Source organism: Priapulus caudatus, unplaced genomic scaffold (genome assembly GCF_000485595.1).
Source record: "Priapulus caudatus unplaced genomic scaffold, Priapulus_caudatus-5.0.1 Scaffold339, whole genome shotgun sequence".
NCBI lineage: Eukaryota > Metazoa > Priapulida > Priapulimorpha > Priapulimorphida > Priapulidae > Priapulus > Priapulus caudatus.
In genome coordinates this window covers 123,733-145,330 of record NW_014577400.1, presented here as the reverse complement: position 1 = coordinate 145,330, position 21,598 = coordinate 123,733, and the positions used below count along the sequence as shown (strand labels likewise).

At 45.6% G+C, this 21,598-nt stretch overlaps 2 protein-coding genes across 2 annotated transcripts in view; one reads left to right on the top strand and one right to left on the bottom strand.

Annotated features, from left to right (window-relative positions):
• Positions 1-8,673: 8,673 nt before the first annotated feature.
• LOC106809235 (transmembrane and coiled-coil domain-containing protein 4-like) lies at positions 8,674-11,654 on the bottom strand. Its single transcript, XM_014812239.1, has 2 exons — positions 10,197-11,654; positions 8,674-9,294 (listed from the first exon to the last, which is right to left on the bottom strand). The coding sequence occupies exons 1-2, from the start codon at positions 11,652-11,654 to the stop codon at positions 8,674-8,676; spliced, it is 2,079 nt and encodes a 692-aa protein (XP_014667725.1).
• A 2,815-nt stretch (positions 11,655-14,469) lies between these two features.
• Positions 14,470-21,598, top strand: part of LOC106809234 (polyribonucleotide nucleotidyltransferase 1, mitochondrial-like) — an 18,962-nt gene continuing 11,833 nt past the window's right edge. Inside the window, 12 exon segments of the mRNA XM_014812237.1 lie at positions 14,470-14,703; positions 16,874-16,934; positions 17,299-17,373; positions 17,630-17,735; positions 18,302-18,415; positions 18,822-18,869; positions 19,489-19,602; positions 20,076-20,132; positions 20,135-20,259; positions 20,678-20,695; positions 20,906-20,962; positions 21,225-21,241. Coding sequence (XP_014667723.1) covers positions 14,537-14,703; positions 16,874-16,934; positions 17,299-17,373; positions 17,630-17,735; positions 18,302-18,415; positions 18,822-18,869; positions 19,489-19,602; positions 20,076-20,132; positions 20,135-20,259; positions 20,678-20,695; positions 20,906-20,962; positions 21,225-21,241 — 959 coding nt within the window. The 5' untranslated portion in view covers positions 14,470-14,536.

Here is a 21,598-nt window from a genome sequence, read left to right as displayed (position 1 = left end):
TACCACTCCTACTTCTACTCCCTCTAGCATCTCTCCTCTACTCCTCATACTACTACTCTACCCCTCCTCCTACTTCTACTCCCTCTAGCATCTCTCCTCTACTCCTCATACTACTACTCTACCCCTCCTCCTACTTCTACTCCCTCTATCATCTCTCCTCTACTCCTCATACTACTACTCTACCCCTCATCCTACTCCTACTCCCTCTAGCGTCACTGGAACATCGCTCCCTTTACAGTTTCACAGCACACAGCCATAGCTTCTCTTCTCTGCTCCTCATCCTACCCCTCCTCCTACTTCTATTCTAGTATCTCTCCTACTCCTCATACTCCTCATACTACTCCTTATCTAGCATCACTGGAACATCGCTCCCTTTCCTGTCAGCTTCAGCTTCTTGCTGTTAGGGTTGACGAGGCTCATCCCCTCCGCGCCTAGCTTCCTGCTTCCCGCTCTCTTCGCATCCCTGTGCGCCAGCATCCCAAAGTCATCGCAGCCTCGCGAAGAGGATGCGAACGTCGCCGAGCGACCGTCGTCGCCATGGTGACGCTCCTGCCGCAGCGACGCGCACGTGTCTGCGAGTCTGAACAGGATGCCACGAAGCGACTCCCTCCTGTCGGTAGCCGTCGCTTCGTGGAGGTCAAAGTTCAAGGGCGACGGTGCTGCGCCGACGGACAGTTTCAACGTGGAGCCGAGCCGGATGGCGGTGACGGAGGCGGGCGTCTGGAATCCCTGACTGTAGGGACGCAGGTACGATTTTAGATAAAACCTCTCGCTACGATTGAAATACAGTTTAAAATCGGCCAAAAAATAAAATTTGATAATAATTTAATAATTAATTATAAAATCGGATGTAGTTAATATCGTAAGTAGGAAATTAAGGACACGAGGGGAGGGGCTAGGCACCTGGAACGCTTGTCTGTGGGTGGGGCAGGCAAGATTACGATTAGATAGACTCTTATTACGATTGAAATAGAGTTTTTAAAAGTCGAATAATCAGATGATACTGTAGTTAATAATGTGAGTAGGAGTTACAGACACAATGGGAGAGGCTAGGCGTCTGGATGGCTTGTCTGTGCGGGGCGGGCAAGATTAACTCTCATTATAATTGAAATCAAGATTTAAAAAGTCTAAAAACAATTAGATAATAAGTAATAATGTAATGACGTAAGAGTTACGGGCACAGGGGGGCTAGGCGCCTGGTAGACCGAATAATTCTGTCCCATATAACCTTTTTTATATTTTGGTGAGGGTTATATTGGACAGAATTATTCGGTCTAGGCGCCTGGAACGCTTGTCTGTAGGTACGCAGGCAAGATTAACTATCTCATTGCGAGTGAAATCGAGTTAAATAAAATAATAATCAAATCAAATCAAATAATAATTGATAATGTCATCACGAGCACAAACAGAGATATTAGACATATATGCGTTGGTGAATCTAACTAACGGCCACGTCTCTCGCAGATGCTCATCAATAAAGCTGTATTAATCGCATTCGACTGTTAAATCACGTAAGAGCAAATTAACGTCACCGTAGCTTGTGAGAGTGAGCTAGAGATCGAGCGAGTAAGAGAAATAGAGCAAGTAAGAGAAAGAGAGCGAGAAACAGCGAGTGAGAGAGAGACTGAGACCGAGAGAAAAGGAGAGATCGAGTGTGTGTGTGTGAGAGTGTGTGTGAGAGAGAGAGAGTGTGAGAGATAGAGAGTGTGTGAAAGAGAGAGATTGTGTGAGAGATAGAGAGTGTGTGTCAGAGAGAGTCTGTGTGAGAGAGAGAGGGAGAGACAGAGAAAGAGACACAGAGCGACAAACACAGAGACAACCAGAGAGAGAGAGAGAGAGAGAGAGAGAGAGACCTTATCTTATCAAAGTACAGGTGGAAGCTTCCGAGGCCAGATGCGAGCATGCGATCGTGAAGGTCAGTGCGGTCGTACTCCTGCTTCCACACATCGTTACCGTCTGTTGCACACACCGTCCACACCGTGGCGCCACTGTACAACGTGTAGCAGACGTACCTGCGAAAATCCATAGAAATATATAGAGACACTATATAGAATCCATGGATTATTTCTATGGCGAAAACACATAGAAAATAACCGTACGGTGGTAAGAATAGACTAGAATATATCTCCGATATAGACCCTTGGAATTTGAAGAGTAATCTTTATGACTAATTTGAGATTATGAGAAAGTGGGTATGTACAGTAGTGGCGTTGCGACACGCTTCAGGGCATGCCGGCGTGTGCGCGCGCAATTTTGAGAAAAGGTGCATGTTCTAAGCTGAACGGTTGGCATGGCAACACAGAAGGCAGACAGTAGTCAGACGTAACTGCCGTGTTCATTTACAACATTCGTGACAACTACCAGCGTGGCAACTAAAGTACTAAGATTGGTATACTTAGTGGTTGATCGATCGCCGTGGTTGATAAATCACCGTGGTTGATCGATCTCCGTGGTTCATCGATCACTGTGGTTGATCAATCACCATGGTTGATCGACTACCGTGGTTCATCGATCTCTGTGGTTCATCGATCACTGTGGTTGATCAATCATCGTGGTTGATCGACTACCCTGGTTCATCGATCACCGTGGTCGATCGATCACCGTGGTTGATCGATCGCCGTGGTTGACCGATCACCGTGGTTCGTTGATCAATCAGTGGTCAATCGTTCACCGTGGTTTATCGATCACCATGGTCAATTAATCACAGTGGTTGATCGATCACTGTGGTTGATCAATCACTGTGGTTGATCAATCACTGTGGTTGATGAATCATCGTGGTCAATCAATCACCGTGGTCGATCGATCACCGTGGTCGATCGATCACCGTGGTTGATCGATCGCCATGGTTGACCGATCACCGTGGTTGATCAATCAGTGGTCAATCGATCACCGTGGTTTATCGATCACCATGGTCAATTAATCACAGTGGTTGATCGATCACTGTGGTTGATCAATCATCGTGGTCAATCAATCACCGTGGTCGATCAATCACCGGTGGTTGATCGATCGGCCGATGGCTTGAGGTTATCACGACAATCGCCGTGTGGTCTAGTGAATAAATGAAGATGCGTTCGAATTAGGTCGAGTCACCGTTAGGTTAATTTCCGATTTGAACATAATGCAGCGGCTGAACAATTACAATCACAAGGTTGAGTCATTACTGCTGGTCGTGCATAAATCATGTGGTCTGATCGCATCCATCGCTCGGTCAATCAATCACGCGTGGTCGATCGATCCACTCAAGTCGTGGTCGAATCAAATCACCGGCCTTAGTAAAATCGACGACGTGCGATCTATCACGATGCGTCGAAGTGTCGAGGAGGAAAGCGTAGCCAATTTTCACCAAAATACTTACTGAAAGATTGAAGATGTGAGAGCTCTCACACTCAATGTGTTAGCATTACTTACCGTTCGCCGAGGTCAAGAGGTCTGGCGGGGATGATCTCAGATATGTATCAGCTATATTCACGTAATCCACTAAAACCTAGCCAGATTTGTAGCTTCATTCGAGTTGCAAATTCACAAGTATTCGTACCGCAGAGAGATAATATACCTGTATAGCACCGACTATAACTCGCACTCCCCCTCCACACTCTTCCCTTAATTCTCTAGGTAACCTTCTTACATTATTCAATGAAAGAATAGGGGGTGTGTGCGCATGAAGCGATTTCTAAGCTTAACGCTTAAAACAGTCAGTGGCCGTAGCTAGGATTTGTTTGCGTGGGGGGGCGGCACGTGCGGGGGCCTTACATTTCGGGGGGGCGCACAATATATACACTTTTCTTTGTATGTATATGCGTCTAAATGTGGCAGTTTTAATTCAATTTTTTTTTATCAAGCATGAATTTGTCAGTGGGGGGCACACGTGGCGGCGGCGGCACAGAAATATGTGGGGGGGGCACGTCGGGCGGGAAATTTACATCAAATTGCAGACTAGAAATAATAGTCAAATTCCGAAGGCCTAAAGTCTACTTTACAAACAGAGGTTATGATCTATTATACTTGCATAGTCGTTAGCTATTTGTTAGTAGCACGACTTCCTAAGAATTCAGCTGACGAGTTTGCAGTTGGACGTTCCGGCTGGGACAGCACATAAGATTTCATACCAATTTCGCACTGTCGGGCGCGATTTGCCTAGAATCGCAGCCAAGTTTGGCATGAACAAGCGAATGTCGACTGGCTAACTTGGCTTACACCCTGGTCATTCGCGATTCTTCCTGTCAGCATAAGAGAATCGACTTCCTGAGAGAAAAATCTCAGCGACACTGCAGAAGCTGTGAACTACCTAGTGTACGACACATCATATAGCTCGACACAATTACTAGGGTATAGATCACTCATTAGCGTCCTGGTGTGTCGCCTCTGTCACACCTGTAAGAGAGGCATATCGTGGCTTAACATCCTTCTGAAAATAGACCTTTGCGGACTATTCTGTGTCACACTCTATATTTATCTATTATGAGGCAGACTTACGACGGTGTATCGAACTCGGTCGTTCACTGTTAGCACGGATATCGACATTGAAAATGTTGTCAGCAAGATAAGTATTGCTGATCGAATCTCTTTGATCCATCCGGCGAAGGCTGTTTCCCCCGATAGGGACACTCAGCCAAATCAGACGAGCCGCACTTGTAGTGCTCTCTGTACACACAGATCGGGGGAGATATAGATTACACAGAGTGAATTTTCTGTGGTAGGAGGGTATTAGAATGACTGGTGGACCCATAAGTGTGGAGCCGAGTGTGCGCTTAACCCAGGTCGTTTGTTCGGCTATGTGTATGTAAATGAGGGTTTATGTCATAGGTCAATATGTATGACAGTCTTCGTGTGTGTGTAGTGAAGGTTACAGTAGGTACGCTACAGTCTGTGTGGGTGAAGGTTACTACGGACCGTTATAATAGTTTGTGTGCACTATGTTTACTCAGGATCTCGTGGTGGTGATTGTGATAAGGAGTTAACATAGGCTAGTATTGGCTACAGGTCTGTGATGGGTGAGATGTAAGGGTTACAAATATGAGATAGTAGACATGTGGTATAGCATGACCGGTCTGGTATGGTGGATTGAGAGTGTTATATCTGATAAGGGTAGATCTGATTTTGTCTGATCAGTTTTGTGGTGTGGACGAGTTGAAGTGGTTACATAGGAGAAAAGATTATAAAAAGAGAGATTCGTTTTGATTGTTATTTTTTATGCAAATCGGGATTATCATAAGTTTTATGAAGACCTAAACCATGGTCGCTGGTGGAGTGTACAGGGTTAGAATCAGTAGAGCCACATGGTTTACAAGTGGGTGGACGTGACGGGTTAACATAGGTAGAAGCTCAGTCTGTGGTGCAAGTGAGGGGCTAACATAGGTACCGAGCCTACCGATGATAAAACGACGTATAATGATTGATCATGACATCAACTAATTCAAACGAGTAAGAAATAATACATCTCAGCTATGATGAAGAATGGAAAGTGAAAAGCTCCAACCATCAAGTGTAGTATAGCGACTACAGGTCTGTGGTGGAGTGACTAATTACTAAAGTATGAGCGTAATGAGAACGTGTCTATGTGATGTGAGATGATGACTAAAGGGAATATCAATATTGATGAGTTAGATACGAGCTACAGTCTGTGGGTGGTAGTTAAGGGACACAATGTGAAGTGCAACCGTCTACACTATAATCAATGATGAGGATCTGTATTGAAATAGGACTAAATTAATAGGTAGATCATCTACAGTCTAGTGATGTTGGTATGTGTTCACCGCGTTATAGGATAGACGAGCTACCGGTCTGTGGCGGACGTGATGTATTACTATAGGTAGACGCTAAACAGGTTACGTGTTGGGTGAAGGACTTACAAATACACGAGCCTACAGGTCTCGTGTGGAGTGAAGGTTTATATAAGGGTAGCGCTACAAGTCTGCATGGGTAGAGAGTGCAGCTTAACAATAGTAGAGCTACAAGTCTGTGGGTGGAGTGAGGGGTTACATAGGTAGAGCTACAGGTATGTGGTAGAGTGAAGGGTTACATAGGTAGAGCTACAGGTCTGTGGTGGAGTGAAGGGTCACAGAGCTATCTGTCAGAGATCAACCATATTAGAACTAAAACTTGACAAGTCACATTCATCTGCTTTTTAACGGTTAAGTAATGCAAACCTGTTGACCCTTGTGCTTGGGACACACTATGCGATTTTTCAGGCGATTGAGTCACCTGATGGAGTCGCCGGCGAATGAGTCTGGCGACTGAGTGGACACACTAAGCGAATATCAGCGCGATTCATAGGCGATTTTTCTCCCGCTGCAACACTAAAACGCTCGTGCCACCTAGATTGATAGTCACATGATTGAAAATGGCACCGTTTGATTGGCTGATGAATTGTACATTCGGGCGACTCATTCGCCGACCCGGACACACTAGCCGATTGTAGTCGCGCGACTGAAATAATCGCCTGATTTTATCAAACATACTTGATTAACGCGACTCAGTCGCCCGACTCGAAAATCGGTGGCGACTGACTGGACACACTAGGCGATTGAGTCGGGCTACAGAGTCGCCGGTGAAAATCGCCTAGTGTGTCCGGAGCTTAACACAATACATTTACAATTTATAAATTCCTTTACGTTTTATGTATTTTGTATGGCAACTTTTGAAAAGGCCTATTTGTTTGAACTCATAACTAGAAAACACAATCACTTTCTATCAATCCTTCTTCATCCTCTTGAACCTGCCTCATCAATATATCTTTCTTAAACTGATATTAGTTTTACTGATAATCACCACTATTGATATTGTAAAATTATTGCAATCAATTTCAATACACGTTTATATTTTTGCCAATTTATACTGACGCTGTAATAAACACAATCACCTAGTATTAATTTTCAACTCAACAAATGAGAATTATAATTAGCTCTACTCTGCATATATATATATTTATCTGAACAGAGTGCTCAGTAGTAAGTCGTAGAATGTGAACGGCATCACTGGAAAATAATCAGGTGTCTTGCATGATACAACTGCTATATGATATCAGGAGTACATAATAGGGAGTCCCTATTATGTACTCCTGATGATATACATCAAACTCACGTAGAAAAAGGATTCAGTAATTCACATATTGAAAATGTAAACTTTATTTGCTCCAACGGCTGAATATTTAAAATAACCGTTATATTTAATCAAAATTTATAAATTTAATCAAAGTTTATGACAAAAAATAAAGAATTTGTGAATGAAAAGACAAATGTTTTAAAAGTACTTTTAACTATTTTCATACAAATATGGAATATAACATTTTGATATAATGTAATTTTCAGAAAGAATTTTTAGAAAGCATGAGTTGATTAGACCTATTTGCATGTAAAGCATTTCTAGCAAGCTATTTTTAGGATTTTATCTCGGTCATTACAAAGCTACAATCTCTCAAAACCAAGTTTGCTTCAAATTTCAAAAGCAAGCTTGCAATTCAAAGGAATATTATGTTTACAATTCCTTTGCACAACCCTTCTGTACATATAGTAAGTAACTGGCATTAGGTGGGCAAATGTGCATTATAAATATTAAGCACTACGACAAATAGCGATAAATTATATAAAATAATTTTAAAACAGCCAAATCTCAAATAAGACCACAGCTATAGGCAACAACCAATTGGCAGATCATTTTGAGCAATTCCATCTCCCTGTACGCTCCGCACAAAAATAATCTATTCTTTTGGCACCGCACCAGAGCAATCGTAACGTCCTTGGTCGATCAATCACTGTTGTCGATCGAGGAGGAAAGCGTACAATTTTCACAAAATATTACTAAGATTGAGATGTAGATGCTTTTCCTCTGTAGATACGTTACTTCGCCGAGAGAAGCTGTCCGCTATTCACGTATCACTAAAGCCTAGCGCAGACTTGCGACTTTTGGTTGCTCGTCGCTGCAACCTGCAACCGCATGCGATCGGTCGCACACTTCACCATGTGTGCGCATGCAAGCGACTTCTAAGCTTAACGCTTAAACCAGTTTGATTTCTTGCAACTCGTTACAAGCGACCAGAATCGCTACGAGTTGCAGTTGCACGTTCCCGCAGACATAGCGATTTCACAGCAATTTCGCAGTAAATCGCAGCCAAGTTGCACGAAAAAGTCGCAAGTCTGCGCTAGGCTTTACCTGTCCTCCGATTTTCCTGTCACGCAATGAAGAGAATCGACCTTGAAATCCACCGCAAAGTTGTCGCCTAGTTGTCCATCCATGCCTGACACCATGTGGCGCGCTCGTCTTGGAGGGTTTGTGCACGTCACAAGCTCTAACTAACGTCTGCAACCAACGTCAGCATCCTCATGTCTGCATACTAGGCTGTTTGCGAAACTGTTTGATTTGCATATCGCTCACAGAGGTTGAACCCCTTCCTCACTCCACGTGACGGCGTGCGGAGGGTTTGTGCACGTCACAAGCTCCAACTAACGTCGGTATCATTACGCACAGACTAAGAACAGAGCTAAGCTCTTTGTCGACGTTTTAAGCCCGGTATCCCGAGTTCTCGCACAGCACGATGGATCGATCGTAGACATGCTGTCGTCGTCAGTGTCTGACGATTGCCACGACGTCACGTCCGTACAAAATGCAGCTCTTCTCTCACGCGTGCGTGACCGTCGCTGCTGCGTGCGCTCCGAGCGAATTCTCATTCATTCTCGCTCAGCCGTCCGTCGCATCGCCGCCCTCTCTGGCTCTCCTCTCCTGCCCGCCCGCTCCCTCTCCCTCCGACGCAGCTTCCCGGGATTCTCCCTCGATGGCGCCACCGTCCGTCTCCGCCGCGCAGAACCAGTCGCCGTTCATCGTCGTAACGAGTCGCTCGCACGACTCCGTCAGCGACGCTGCCTCCTCCGCCTCGAGACACGACTCCGTCAGCGACGCTGCCTCCTCCGCCTCGAGACACGACTCCGTCGCCGAGTCACAGGACTGTGGCGACGCCGCCGCGCACGCTGGTGCCCCCGCCCCCGCCGCGACCCTCGGCCGCAACTCCAACGCCAGCGCCTCCACGCTGCGCGACGGCTTCTCCGCGGCGCCCCCTACCGGCGGCGGCGCGAGTCCGCGGACGTCGTTCGTCGTGGAGGATGCGGCGAGGCGTCCGATGGCGCGGCGGGGGCGCGACCGTGCAGGGGTCGCGGGGTCAACCTCGTCGGCCGTCCGCACGCCGACCGCCTTCAGCACGACGTGCAGCTTTTTGATGTAGTCGCGGTGACCGTTGACGACGTCGCTCAGGTTGACGTTGTGCATGCGGCGATCCTCCCAGTCGATCGGACCCAGGCCTGCCACCTGGTGGAGGATGAGAGTATGAAGCGCGAGAGCAAATCAAATGCCAGCGTAATGTCTTAATCTAGTCTGCGTCAAGGTGGTTGGAAGAATATGAAGGTGAGGGTAATAGGATATTAAGTACGATCGTGCGTATCTAATGTCTTTATCAAGTATGCATCAGGATGGTTTGGGGAACATAAAGGTGAGTGCAATGGGAAACTAAGTACCATTGTATATGTCTAGGCCACAATTAAAAAAATCTTTGTTTGCCCTCACCCGACCCAGACTGAAAAGTTTGGGTAGGTAGGTAGGCTTTTTTTTAAGGCGGTCTTTTTACAATTCAGCATGGTGTCTACATGCTCGGGTGTGCTTGTGTGGAGATACCCTTGATGTTGAATGTTTGTTTTGCTTGGTGCATATAATGTAATGCCTACAGATTTATATAATGTGCAAAAAAAGATCAATAAATTTTTTGGATTCGGCCCCTTTTTGGTGGGTCGGTCGGGTGAGGGCAAACAAACAATATTGTTTATTATGGCCCAATGGGAAATTAAGTACCATCGTACGTATCTATAAATGTCTTTATCAAGTATGCATCAAGACGATTTCAAGAATGTGAAGGTGAGCGTAACATGTTACTAACGTCTTAAAGAGATGGTTTGAAGAATGTGAAGGTAAGTGTAATATGAAATTAAGTACCAACGTATGTGTCTACTATCTTAATCTAGTATGCATGGAGGTGGTTTTAAGACTATAAAGGTGAGTGTAATGGGAAATTAAGTCCCATCGTATATGTCTACTATCTTGCTGATATTGCTTTTGCTATAGATCTATATATGTATGTTGCTATTGATATATATATATATATATATATATATATATATATATACATGCTATTGCTGCAGACGGACCCAACGCCTCACCTTCATCGACGTCGTCGTCGTCCTGTAGAGAAACTTGAGCAGCCAGTCGCCGCTGCAGTACCCGTTGACGATGCGCCCGCTCACGACCCTCGCCAGGGGGCGCCAGCGCTCGACGTCGCCTGGCGCGGGCGCGCCGAGCAGCACCACCTCGTCGACGATCCCCTCGGTGCCGCGGCGGCGCTCCAGCTCCTGCAGGCACGCGAAGATGACGCTCGCTCCGAGCGAAAACCCGACGAGGGTCACGGGACGGCTCCCGTGCTCCCGCTCCGCCAGCACGTCCGCGAGTTGGCGTCCGACCGCGGCGCTGCGCTGCAGGCACACGCTCCACGGGTTGTCGATGAGGGAGGAGAGGGAGATGAGGGAGGTGGGCCACGCGACCGCGGCGAGCACCGACGACAGGATCGTGTAGCGCAGCGACTCCTGCACGGCGACGCCGACGCCGAAGCGGACGAGGTAGTCGATCGCGGAGCCGAGTCGCGCGAGATGCTGCGACTCCCAGCAGAGGCAGTACTGCTCCGTCGAGTCGAGCAGCGACGACCACGGCGCGCGAAACGCGTTCCCCATCCCATCGTCCGCCGCCGCGGCATCGGGCGTGGCGCCGGTGGCGGTGGCGTCGTCGGCGAGCCAGCCGGAGACGGCGACGGCGACGTGCAGAGCGGCGCCCTCTGTGAGCACCTGGAAGCGGAACTCCTCGACGGCGCCGACGCGTCGCCGCATCTTGTACCCGGTCAGCCCGGCGCCGGCGACGCCGAACAACGACCCGATGACGGCCACACCGGCAGTCGACGCGAGTGCGGTGGCGCCGGCGGTGCCGACGATCGCCCCGGCCCCCGCTGCGAGTAGCGGCGCCGCGAGACCGCCCGTCAGTCCCAGGAGGGCGCCACCGGCGAGGCCGCCGAGTCCGATCGCCAGGTAGCGCCGCGCGGTGCGCCCGCGCTCCCGCCGCCGCCGCTCCCGCCGCTCCTCGTCCGTCGCCGCCGCCGACGAGAACTCGCGGAGTCGCTCGACGACCGCGCTTTCGACGGCGTCGAGCGTTGCCGCGGCGACGCGCAGTAGCATGGCGATGTGGCGGACGAGCGCGCGGAAGCGGGCGTCGTACGCGCCGTCGCGCACCGCGAGTCGCACGAGGTCGTCGACGACGACGCGGCCGTCGCCGAGGTGACGCACCGACGGCTCGGCGAGCACCGCGGCGACGAACGCGTCGCTCGTCTCGCCGCCGTCGCCGTCGGCGATGTGTCGCATCGCGTTGTGGATCTGCGCGGGAAGCTGCAGGTGGCGGACGACCTTCGCGAGGCAGTCGGCGCGGAAGTCGTCGAACCAGCGCTCGGGGAAGAGTTCGTGCAGCGTCATCGCACAGAGGGCGCCGTACGCAAACAGTCCCGCGTCCGTCAGGCCGTCGGCGACGTGCGACAGCTCTATCGCGTCGCCGTCGTCACGGGCGGCGGCGGCGGCAGCCATGATGGCCTCTTGTCGTCTATTGTCAACTTGCGTTGTCAAGGTTGTAAGCGACAAAGCCAATTTAAAGTTCGTACACTGAGGTAACTATAAGTCGAATCGCGAACCCTGTGAGCTTTCGTTAACTACCGAGAGCCGTGACGGCCTCTTGTCGTTTGTCCTCTTGTTGTTCCTCTCACATCAACTTGAGTCGCTTGCTAAACAGAATGTTTTTTAGTCGTCACTAACGAGAAGGTTACAGACGACGAAGCCGATTCAAAGTTCGGACGTGGTGGCCATGGCAGCGGTGCAGTCTCGCAGGTCTGTCCGTCCTTAACTTGTGTCGCTAGATGATAAGGTTGCACGTGACGAAGACAATTAATGTTTGTACGTGCCAAGTCATGTCGCAAATCATGTGTGCTCCCGTCAACTGCCGAGAGTAGTAGGGCCCAGGCCTAGTTTAGCACGGGTCCCGGATTAGTTTAGCACATATGCGAAAAACACATTTGCGGGGTCCCAAACTATCTTTGATCCAGTAGTAGCGCCACTACTGATGTAAGTGAGCGATTGTATAGCTATGCTAGTTATTATATACTATGTCGCGATAGCTATTGTACGAAGGTTCTAAGACATGTAGATGTTCTAATGTGTAGTGCTACTCTAGACAGTCGCTTACTATGTTATATTATTTACAGTGTTGTTACTCGAGCAATAATGCCATCGTAAAATTGGGAGAAACACGAGACCAATTAGAAATTATTTTTGGAAATCCTAGCTTTACGTTAATTACCTTCTTTGAGATATAAGTATTTTCATTTTTTTCAGCAGTTCAATCAGTTTTAATTTTAATATAGGTAGAAGACAAATCTACTCTAAATGGTTTGGTTTCCGGCTGCATAAATATTAAATAACGTAAATTGACGTTAATCTTGCAGCTTGGACGGGTTATGTAACATCCTGCATAACCCTTTTGCAGAGGGAAGGGCTACATAGTACATGGTTAGAAATAGGCAAGGTGCAGTAGCCAGTAATTAATGCAGTATTACTAGTAATATTACTATTAGTATTAGTACTTAGTACTTACTACTTAGTGTTAGTTCAGTTGGTCAAGAATGACAAGATTGGACCTACTAACTAGGGCTGAGAGGGTCTATGTCCCCCAGGGTACTGCCGGAACGTACCCTGGGTACAGTCCGGTACACCGGAACGTACCCTGGTACTATCTAATATGCCGGACCGTACCTCGCCTACTCCACTAACGAGTCTAGGGAGTCGCATAAGCCTACTCCCTAACCCTAACCCTAACCATATCAGATAGTTACCAGGGTACGTTCCGGTATACTGGACCGTACCCAGGGTACGTTCCGGCAGTAACCTGGGGGACATAGTCTAGACCCTATGAGCCTAACTAGGGCTGAGAGGGTCTATGTCCCCCAGGGTACTGCCGGAACGTACCCTCGGTACGGTCCGGTATACTGGAACGGGTACCCTGGTACGGTATGCCGGACGTACCTCGCCTACTCCACTAACGAGTCTAGGGAGTCGCATATGCCTACTCCCTAACCCTAACCCTAACCATATCAAATAGTTACCAGGGTACCGGTACATTCCGGTATACCGGACCGTACCCAGGCCCAGGGTACGTTCCGGCAGTACCCTGGGGGACATAGACCCTATGCCTATAGCTATTAGTCCGCAAATGCAGACGTTATAACTCCGCTTTGCTAATCTGAGGGTGCAGGTTACTGGGGTCTGCGTCGGCTCGGACTAATGAGTAATGCCTAATGTAATGCCATGGCTATGAGTATGAGCCCCGGCCCCCCCACTCCGAGGTCGCGTGCGCGTTCCCAAAATCTCCGGTAAAGGGGTATTTTTCGCGCGACAAAATCCGGCCCAAGAATTGTAAAAAAGGGGGTGTATTTGACTTTTCACCCGGAGATTTCGTTAATAAGGGGGTGATTTTCCTCTCTCTCTTTCATCTTGAATATCATAGAAAACTTTAATTATCAAATCCCAGAATCAAATTCCTGAAATTCCTGCTAGTTTTGAAAGCTCATTCAGGATTATTTCATTTTGAAAAGTAAAAATATTGCCCCCTAGTTCCCCTCGATCACTGAACTCTACACTACCTAGTGTAGACTGGTACCCGGTCGACAGTTCCACACGCTACACTAACGTCACTACGTCAGTGCCTTGCGTCAGTGTAGCGAAGGATCAGTGCGAAGGATACGTACCGCAGTGAAGGTGGCGAACGGGTACATGCAGTCTATACGTAGTGTAGAGTTCGGTGCCATCTATCGACTCGATAGTACAGACTTCTCGAAATCTGTAATAGAGATAACAACAGAACGTGTACATGGGATACGGCTTCTGCTCAGCAAGATGGTGCTTAACAAGCGTCGTGTACGACGTCGTGGAACCTGCCAAAATTGTGAAAAAGGGAATAGGGGGTACATTGAGCAGTGTTCAGGATTTAGGGGGTCTCCAAGGTAGGAAAAACCAGCAAAAAGCCCGCGAAAGGCGGGTTCAGAAATTTTGGCAGTCCTGAGATAGGGGGGTGCTTTCAAAGGGAGGGAACGAGCATATGCGTACCTTCAATAACACTGAGTGGGGGGGGGGTACTTAAAAAAAGTTAAAAGTTAAATAAAACTAGGTTACAAACGTATTTTAATTTGTCATCATCGGCTGTAATTGCAAACAGAAGCTATAATCACTAGTAAACACAAAACACGAAATCAAAATTGTCAAATTCAATAGAGATCGGAAACAAGAATGTAAACATCAACTGTAAAGTAGTTACCAGCTGGAATGCTTCGCACGTACACATGCATTACCGGAAGTGAATCTCTGACCGGAAGCGCTAGCCTTTTGGAATAGATACGCTTAGATGGCGCGCACAGTTAAACATGTCAGCTTACATGAAGTTTCCTCGCGTTATTCAATTTAGTTGTTTTCTTTGCGAAAACCGAGTGTCGACTCTGAAGAGTATACTAAGAACGTTGAAAAGATGCAAACACACAAACAGCTGGAAAAATATAGCATCTGCCGAAGTAGAAATTCCACTGGGTGGCAGGTGAGGTCCCTAACCTTGTGCCGGTAAAGTACAGCCTACAGCCTACGGCTACGGAGTACAGTAGAACTAGGCCTACAGAGTACAGTATAGCTCTAGTAATATATCCCGCGTTCATTAACTGCCGCAGGCCGGCAGCAGGCGCAGCAGCAGCAGCAGCGCTCATAGGGTCTATGTCCCCTAGGGTACTGCCGGAACGTACCCTGGGTACGGTCCGGTATACCGGAACGGAATGCCACTAGGGACAGCGCGTCTCCCAAGTCCGACTCCGGGGAGAGATAGTGATCCGCTAGATGGCGCATTATTAATTAACAATTAATAGAATCAGTTAACTCTAACCCTAACCGGGCTAACCCTAACCCTAACCCTAACCCTAACCCTATCCCTAATTCAAAATAATAATAATAATCACACACAGGCCCTTTAGGGAGAGAATTCGGTACCTTGGGAGACGCGCTGTCCCTATAGTCGCAGCCTACCGGAACGTACCCTGGTCACTATTTGATATGGTTAGGGTTAGGGTTAGGGTTACGGCGAGGTACGGTCCGGCATATTAGATAGTACCAGGGTACGTTTTGGCAGTACCCCGGGGGACATAGACCCTCTCAGCAGCAGCAGCAGCGCGGCAGCAGACAGCAGGCAGGCCGCGAAATTTTTTTTCCCACGAGAGTTCCGGACCCACCATAGATTATGGTTCGTATGATGGTTCGTATATATGGTTGGATTATAGTTAGTGTTAGGGTTCGGGTTCGGGTTCGGGTTAGGGGATGGGGGGTTCGTATTCATTTTACATTGTTGCTTCGAGGAAGTCGAATGAATGGAGTGCGCTGATTGGCTGTGGTCCGGAACTCTCGTGGGGGAAAAAATTTCACAGGCGGGCAGGCAGTTAATGAACGCGGGCTATAGTACTAGAGCTAAGTACAGTACAACTACAAAGTACAAGTACTAGTAGTAGTAATAGTAACACTAATACTAGTACAAGTAGTTGAAGTACTAGTAGTAGTAATAGTAACACTAATACTTAGCTAGTACAAGTAGTTGAAGTACTGAAGTAGTACAACACTTGAACTATACCTGGTCAATACTAGTATAGCCATGTCACCTAGTCACTACTGCTCATACTACTACTACTAGTAGTAACTACTACTACCTATATACTACTACCTAGGAAACGGTCACATATTAAGAGGCCATTTACTGATTTATAATATTAGGAGGTTATTTAAAAACGTAGATAAGTAAGTTAAAAGTAATTAATAATCAGCCCTCGACACTGACGGTTGTCCGATTGCCCGGGACAAGTGAAACTGAAAGTATGTCGGACAAGTTATTAGCTAGTTGCCCAATTAAACAACTAAAAAATACTAGTTGTTTAATATTCCTAACATCCTTTGAGCCATATAGCGCTATCGCGCGACGTTCTTACATTGTATTTTCAAAGGTCACCAAAAAAAGAGGCCTGCGACACCCGTGTCACCCACTTTTACCATTACAGATTTATTGATAGAGTGCCAGCACGCGCAGCATGGCTGTGCACTTGAATGGGGTGGCATTAGTTGATGTATGGAGGGGGGGAATGTACGATTGTTTCAGTCGCATGGGGCATGTTCATTACTAATATCAGAAGTAGATAATAGGGAAGGAGTGTGACTTCAATATTAACAAGGGAAATTCGTCATTTACTAGCCTTAGAATACCTACGATTTACTACGCGTAACTCAACCAACTTGAGCTCAAATCGTACACAGTATACATTCGCCTAGCATTATCCGAAATCGTTTCCTCGTATACACCCGCAATCCGGAGATACAGACTAAAACGTACGACATGATTCTCAATTCCGTTGCCAGCAAATCGACTCCATAACCCGCCTAACTTAAAACAATAGGCAGCTACTAACGACTCTTGTGCCCTCGGCGACGCGGTGTGGCTTGTTGGGAGATTGGACATCGACGCAACACTTGGCGAGTTAATTCTTGACCTATTTACAGCTGGTATGCCCCCACGCACGCACGCCCACCGCAATCAGCAGCAGCTCCAGCTCCAATCTCCCAGCGAGCCACACCGCATCGCCGAGTTTTATTGTTTGTATAGTTTTTTAGATTAAATTGCAATTATTACGGCTTGCAGAATAAAACTAGATCGGTCGGCATTCGCTTTGATATCTTTGCAGGACATTAAAAATCGGCAGTGGCAAACTTGCAAGATTTTCCGATGGCAGTGCAGTTGCTCAGGTAGGGGTAATTAAATCTATATCTAGTAAAGTATGGAGTAAAGGCTTTGCACCATTTTAATGCTTAACAAAATACTATACAATTTATAGTGTTATTTTGGTTTGATGTTTTGATTTGTTTATTTTGCTAACTATCAATAAATTATTTATACATACGCAATGTGTAAATAAATAAGAGTTTTAAAATCTAGATAATTACCAAGGGTAAATACACAAAAAGTATGATAGGTGCACTGATTAAAAGTTTAGTCTTTAAACATTTCCATTGCAAATATCAATAAAGTCCTGTATATTTTCGTGGCATTTATTTTATAAATTTTGAACCTTTTACTTGATAATATTGTGTTTCTTACTCTACCCTCTAGCTTGGGGAAACCTGTGTAATTGTGACAGCAGTGAGCAAAACAAAACCATCAACCGCCACATTTCTGCCTCTCACTGTAAGTTTAGAGAACCGTCTATTACAGTTAAACCACATTTTCAGTATTATAATCTCTAGTAATGTATTCAGAGTTCACCTGCGTGTAATAAACATTGAAAAAATTAACTTGGCTAATAAGGACTAATTAATCTGGGATTAATTACGCTCGGTGTTAATTTCAATTGAACCGGAAATGGTAATGGTATCGCAGTACTAAGTGGCTAATATGTTAGTGCTCTCTGCCGATTAAATTATTTTGGTAAAACATTTTTTAGGTTGACTATAGGCAGAAGGCTGCAGCGGCAGGGAGAATACCTACAAATTTCTTGAGAAGAGAGTTGGGTGCAAGCGACCAGGAAATCCTTACTGGACGTGCTATAGGTAATGAAGCGCATCAGTATTCTTGTTGAGTTGACCCCAGTAGTGTGTGTGCATGCCTGTGTGTGTGCGTGCGTGCGTGCGTGCGCGTGCGTGTGTGCGTGCATGCATGCGTTAATGTGTGAGTGTCCTTGTGTTTGTGTGTGTGTATCAAGGATTGCAGTGCCTGCGGTGTTTGCTTTGATGTGTGGCAGCATTGATCAATAATGTAATGCGGGTAATGTGGGGTAAATGCCGGGTAGGGGATGTAAGGGAGAAAATCTGATACTGGGAAGCTCCGACCAGATAACAATTTGAGAACGACCCGAGAATATGCAGTGAGACAGTCATTTCAGCAAATTTTGAGTGTGGCAGATAATAAAAACTAGCAAGGCAGCCTGCCTCACTTATCATACACCAGGGGAACACTGATATATATTATATATATACATGTGTTTATGGCAGAAGCGTAGAATTATGATAATGATGATGAATGATGATTGTAATAATAAATAGAAAATTTACATCTAATAGATTTTCTTTCACAATGCTTGCTTTTCGTCCCATGACGCTGCTACTGCTGTTTTCAGATCGGTCGCTGAGGCCTTTATTTCCCGATGGGTACTTTTACGAGACTCAGCTCGTGTGTAACCTGTTGGCAGTGGATGGAGTCAATGATCCAGACGTAGTCAGTATCAACGCAGGTAACCGTCTTATCCAAATACTGCTCAAAGCAGTCGCTGCCAGAGGTTATTTTCTGTTGAAATCTCAATGAATACATATGTACATTATATCAGGAGTAAGTGATCACATATGTGATGTTTTACATTTAATGATTACAATAATTGTGATCAATTGATTACAATAGCTGATTACCATAATTCTGATTACAATACTTTGTGATTATTTACTTCTGATCATAATATGTGTATATCGTAACCATAATCATCTAAATAATCATGATGTAATCATAGGCTAATATTCTGCTTCTAAAACTTGCTTGCATCTAATTTCTAATTAAAGGTCGAATGTGCAATAAGCCTAGTCGTTACAAAAAGTGGCTGGATTTTGCAAACATGAATTTAAAATTACTTCTTTCTTTTGTTTTAGCTTCAGCTGCACTCGCAGTATCTGATATACCATGGGCAGGACCTATTGGTAATACATACGTTTAGTCTGTTGTATAGGGATCACACTACTTATTAGAATAATAACTAGGGTTGGGACGATTCATTGATATATCGATTTATCGCTATACCAACCTCGATCATACATGCATCGATATGTTTGACTATTCATGATACATGATGTATCGATACTCTACTGAATAAAATCCATATTTTCGTAGCTTAGTTTCATAAAAATGAAACGAAGCATGAAACAATTCGCAGCTATTCAATAGCAGTTGTCGACTAAGCATTCACATGATTGGTAGAGTACCGGTTAACTGTGTAGTTTGCTAGGTAGTTTCTCGTGAAAGCATTGCGATATGTATCATATCGTGAGAGGTATCGGGATGCAGATCGTATCGTGATTTACCCGTATCGTCCCACCCTTTACTAATAACCGTTACCAATTGTATCTACAGGAAGTAATGGCTAATTAAACAGTAAATAACATTTTTTGATGTCTGGTGTAGGTAAAAGAATTAACTGTCACATCTATTTTTATATTCATTCTATATTTCCAAACTTGTCTGTTACATTAATTTTCTTCACAAATTAATTAATTGCGTCAATTTGCACATCAATTGCATAAAATTTAATGTGCTTTCCAGGTGCAGTGAGAATGGGAATGGTGGATGGTGAATTGATCGTTAACCCGACGCGTAGACAGTTGGCTCACAGCGCACTCAATCTAGTTGTCACGGGCAGCGGTAACAACAACGTTGGTGAGTGGAGCCGTCCTCGTTTAATCGCCATTGAAGTTCATGCTACTGTCCTAACGTCATCTGTGACAACAGTTCGTGCTACTGTCATAATGTCATACTGTGACATAGGAGTTCATGCTACTGTCCTAACATCATCTCCATGACGACGGTTTGTGCTACTGTCATAATGTCATAATTTGTGTCATACTGTGACATAGATGTTCATGCTACTGTCCTAACGTCATCTCCGTGACGACGGTTTGTGCTACTGTCATAATGTCATAATTTGTGTCATACTGTGACATAGGAGTTCATGCTACTGTCCTAACGTCATCTCTGTGACGACGGTTCGTGCTACTGTCATAATGTCATAATTTGTGTCATACTGTGACATAGGAGTTCATGCTACTGTCATAATGTCATCTCTGTGATGATGGAGAAACATCTAACGTGTCTGACTAGAATATATATCGATGCGCCATCTTTGTTTCGAGTGATGCTTGAGGCGTCGGCCAACAACATTCTGCAGCAGGACTTCCTGAAGGCTATCAAGCGGGGGGAAGAGACGCCAGGCAATCATCTAGGCAGATTCAGAACCTTGCTCAGCAGTGCGGCAAGCCCAAGCGCGTCCCGCAGAAACTTTTCAGGGCCGATCCAACGCTTGTAGAAGCTGCGAGAGTGTGAGTTTATGATGCTAGTTACAGTCTGTAGAAGGCTGCGAGAGTCTGTGAGTGATAATGGAGTTACACTCTTGTATAAAGCCTGATGAGCAGTGGGAAAGTTTAACAATCGAGTTACACACTTGTAGAACTGCACAAGTCAAAGAGTGTGGTTATATGTAGTTACACTCTTGTAGAACTGCAAACCAAGCAGTCGTGAGTCTTTATAGTAGGACACTCTTGTAGCAAGCTGCGAAGCAGTGTGATTTACAATGTACTTACACTCTTGTAGAAGCTGCAAAGCTGCAGAGTGGGAGTTGATAATGTAGTACACTCTGTAGAAGCTGCCACAAGAGTGTGAGTTATATAATTAGTTACACTCTTGACAGCTGCAAAGCTGCAGAGATGTGAGTTATAAGTATGTTACACTCTTGTAGGAGAAGCTGCACAAGAGTGTGAGTTTATAATGATGTAGTTACACTCTTTAGACTCCGGAGAGTGTGGCTTTGTATGTAGTTACACTCTTAGAAGCTGCATAGAGTGTACGTTTATATGCTTAGTTACACACTTGTAAGAAAGCTGCAGAGGGGGCTGAGTTTACAATGTAGTTACACACTTGTAGAAGCTGCAAGAGTGTGGTTTACAATGAGTTACACACTGTGTAGCAAGGCAAGAGTGTGAGTTTACCAATGTTAGACACTCTTGTAGAAGCGCTGAGAGCTGTGAGTTGACAATGTTAGTTACACTCTTGTAGAAGCTGCGAGAGTGTGAGTTTTAAGTATTACACTTCTTGTAGAAGCTGCAAGAGTTGTGAAGTTTATAATGTAGTACACTCTTTGTAAGAAGCTGCGAGGAGTGTGAGTTTATATGTAGTACCACTCTTTTAGAAGCTGCGGCTAGTCTGTGAGTTTATAATGTAAGTACACACTTGTATAAGCCTGCGAGAGCTGCTGAGTTATACAATGTAGTTCACACTCTGTGTAGAGTAAGCCTGTGAGAGTGTGAGTTTACCAATGTAGTTTACACTCTTGCTAGAAGCTGCGAGAGTGTGAGTTTGTAATTTAGTTACACTCTTGTAGAAGCGCGAAAGAGCTGTGAGTTATACTAATGTCAGTATTACACTCTTGGAGAAGCCTGCGGAGAATTAAGTTTATATTGTAGTACACTTTGTAGGCAGCCGCGCAGCTATCAGCTGGCCTTCTCGCGTGGAGAATGTCGCGTGGCATGCTAAATAAAATAATATTAAATAAAAATAATAAAATAATAAAAAATAATAAAAATAAAATAAAATTTAAATAATAAATTTATATAATAAGAAAATAAAATATAATATAGTATAATAATATGAACGTATTCTG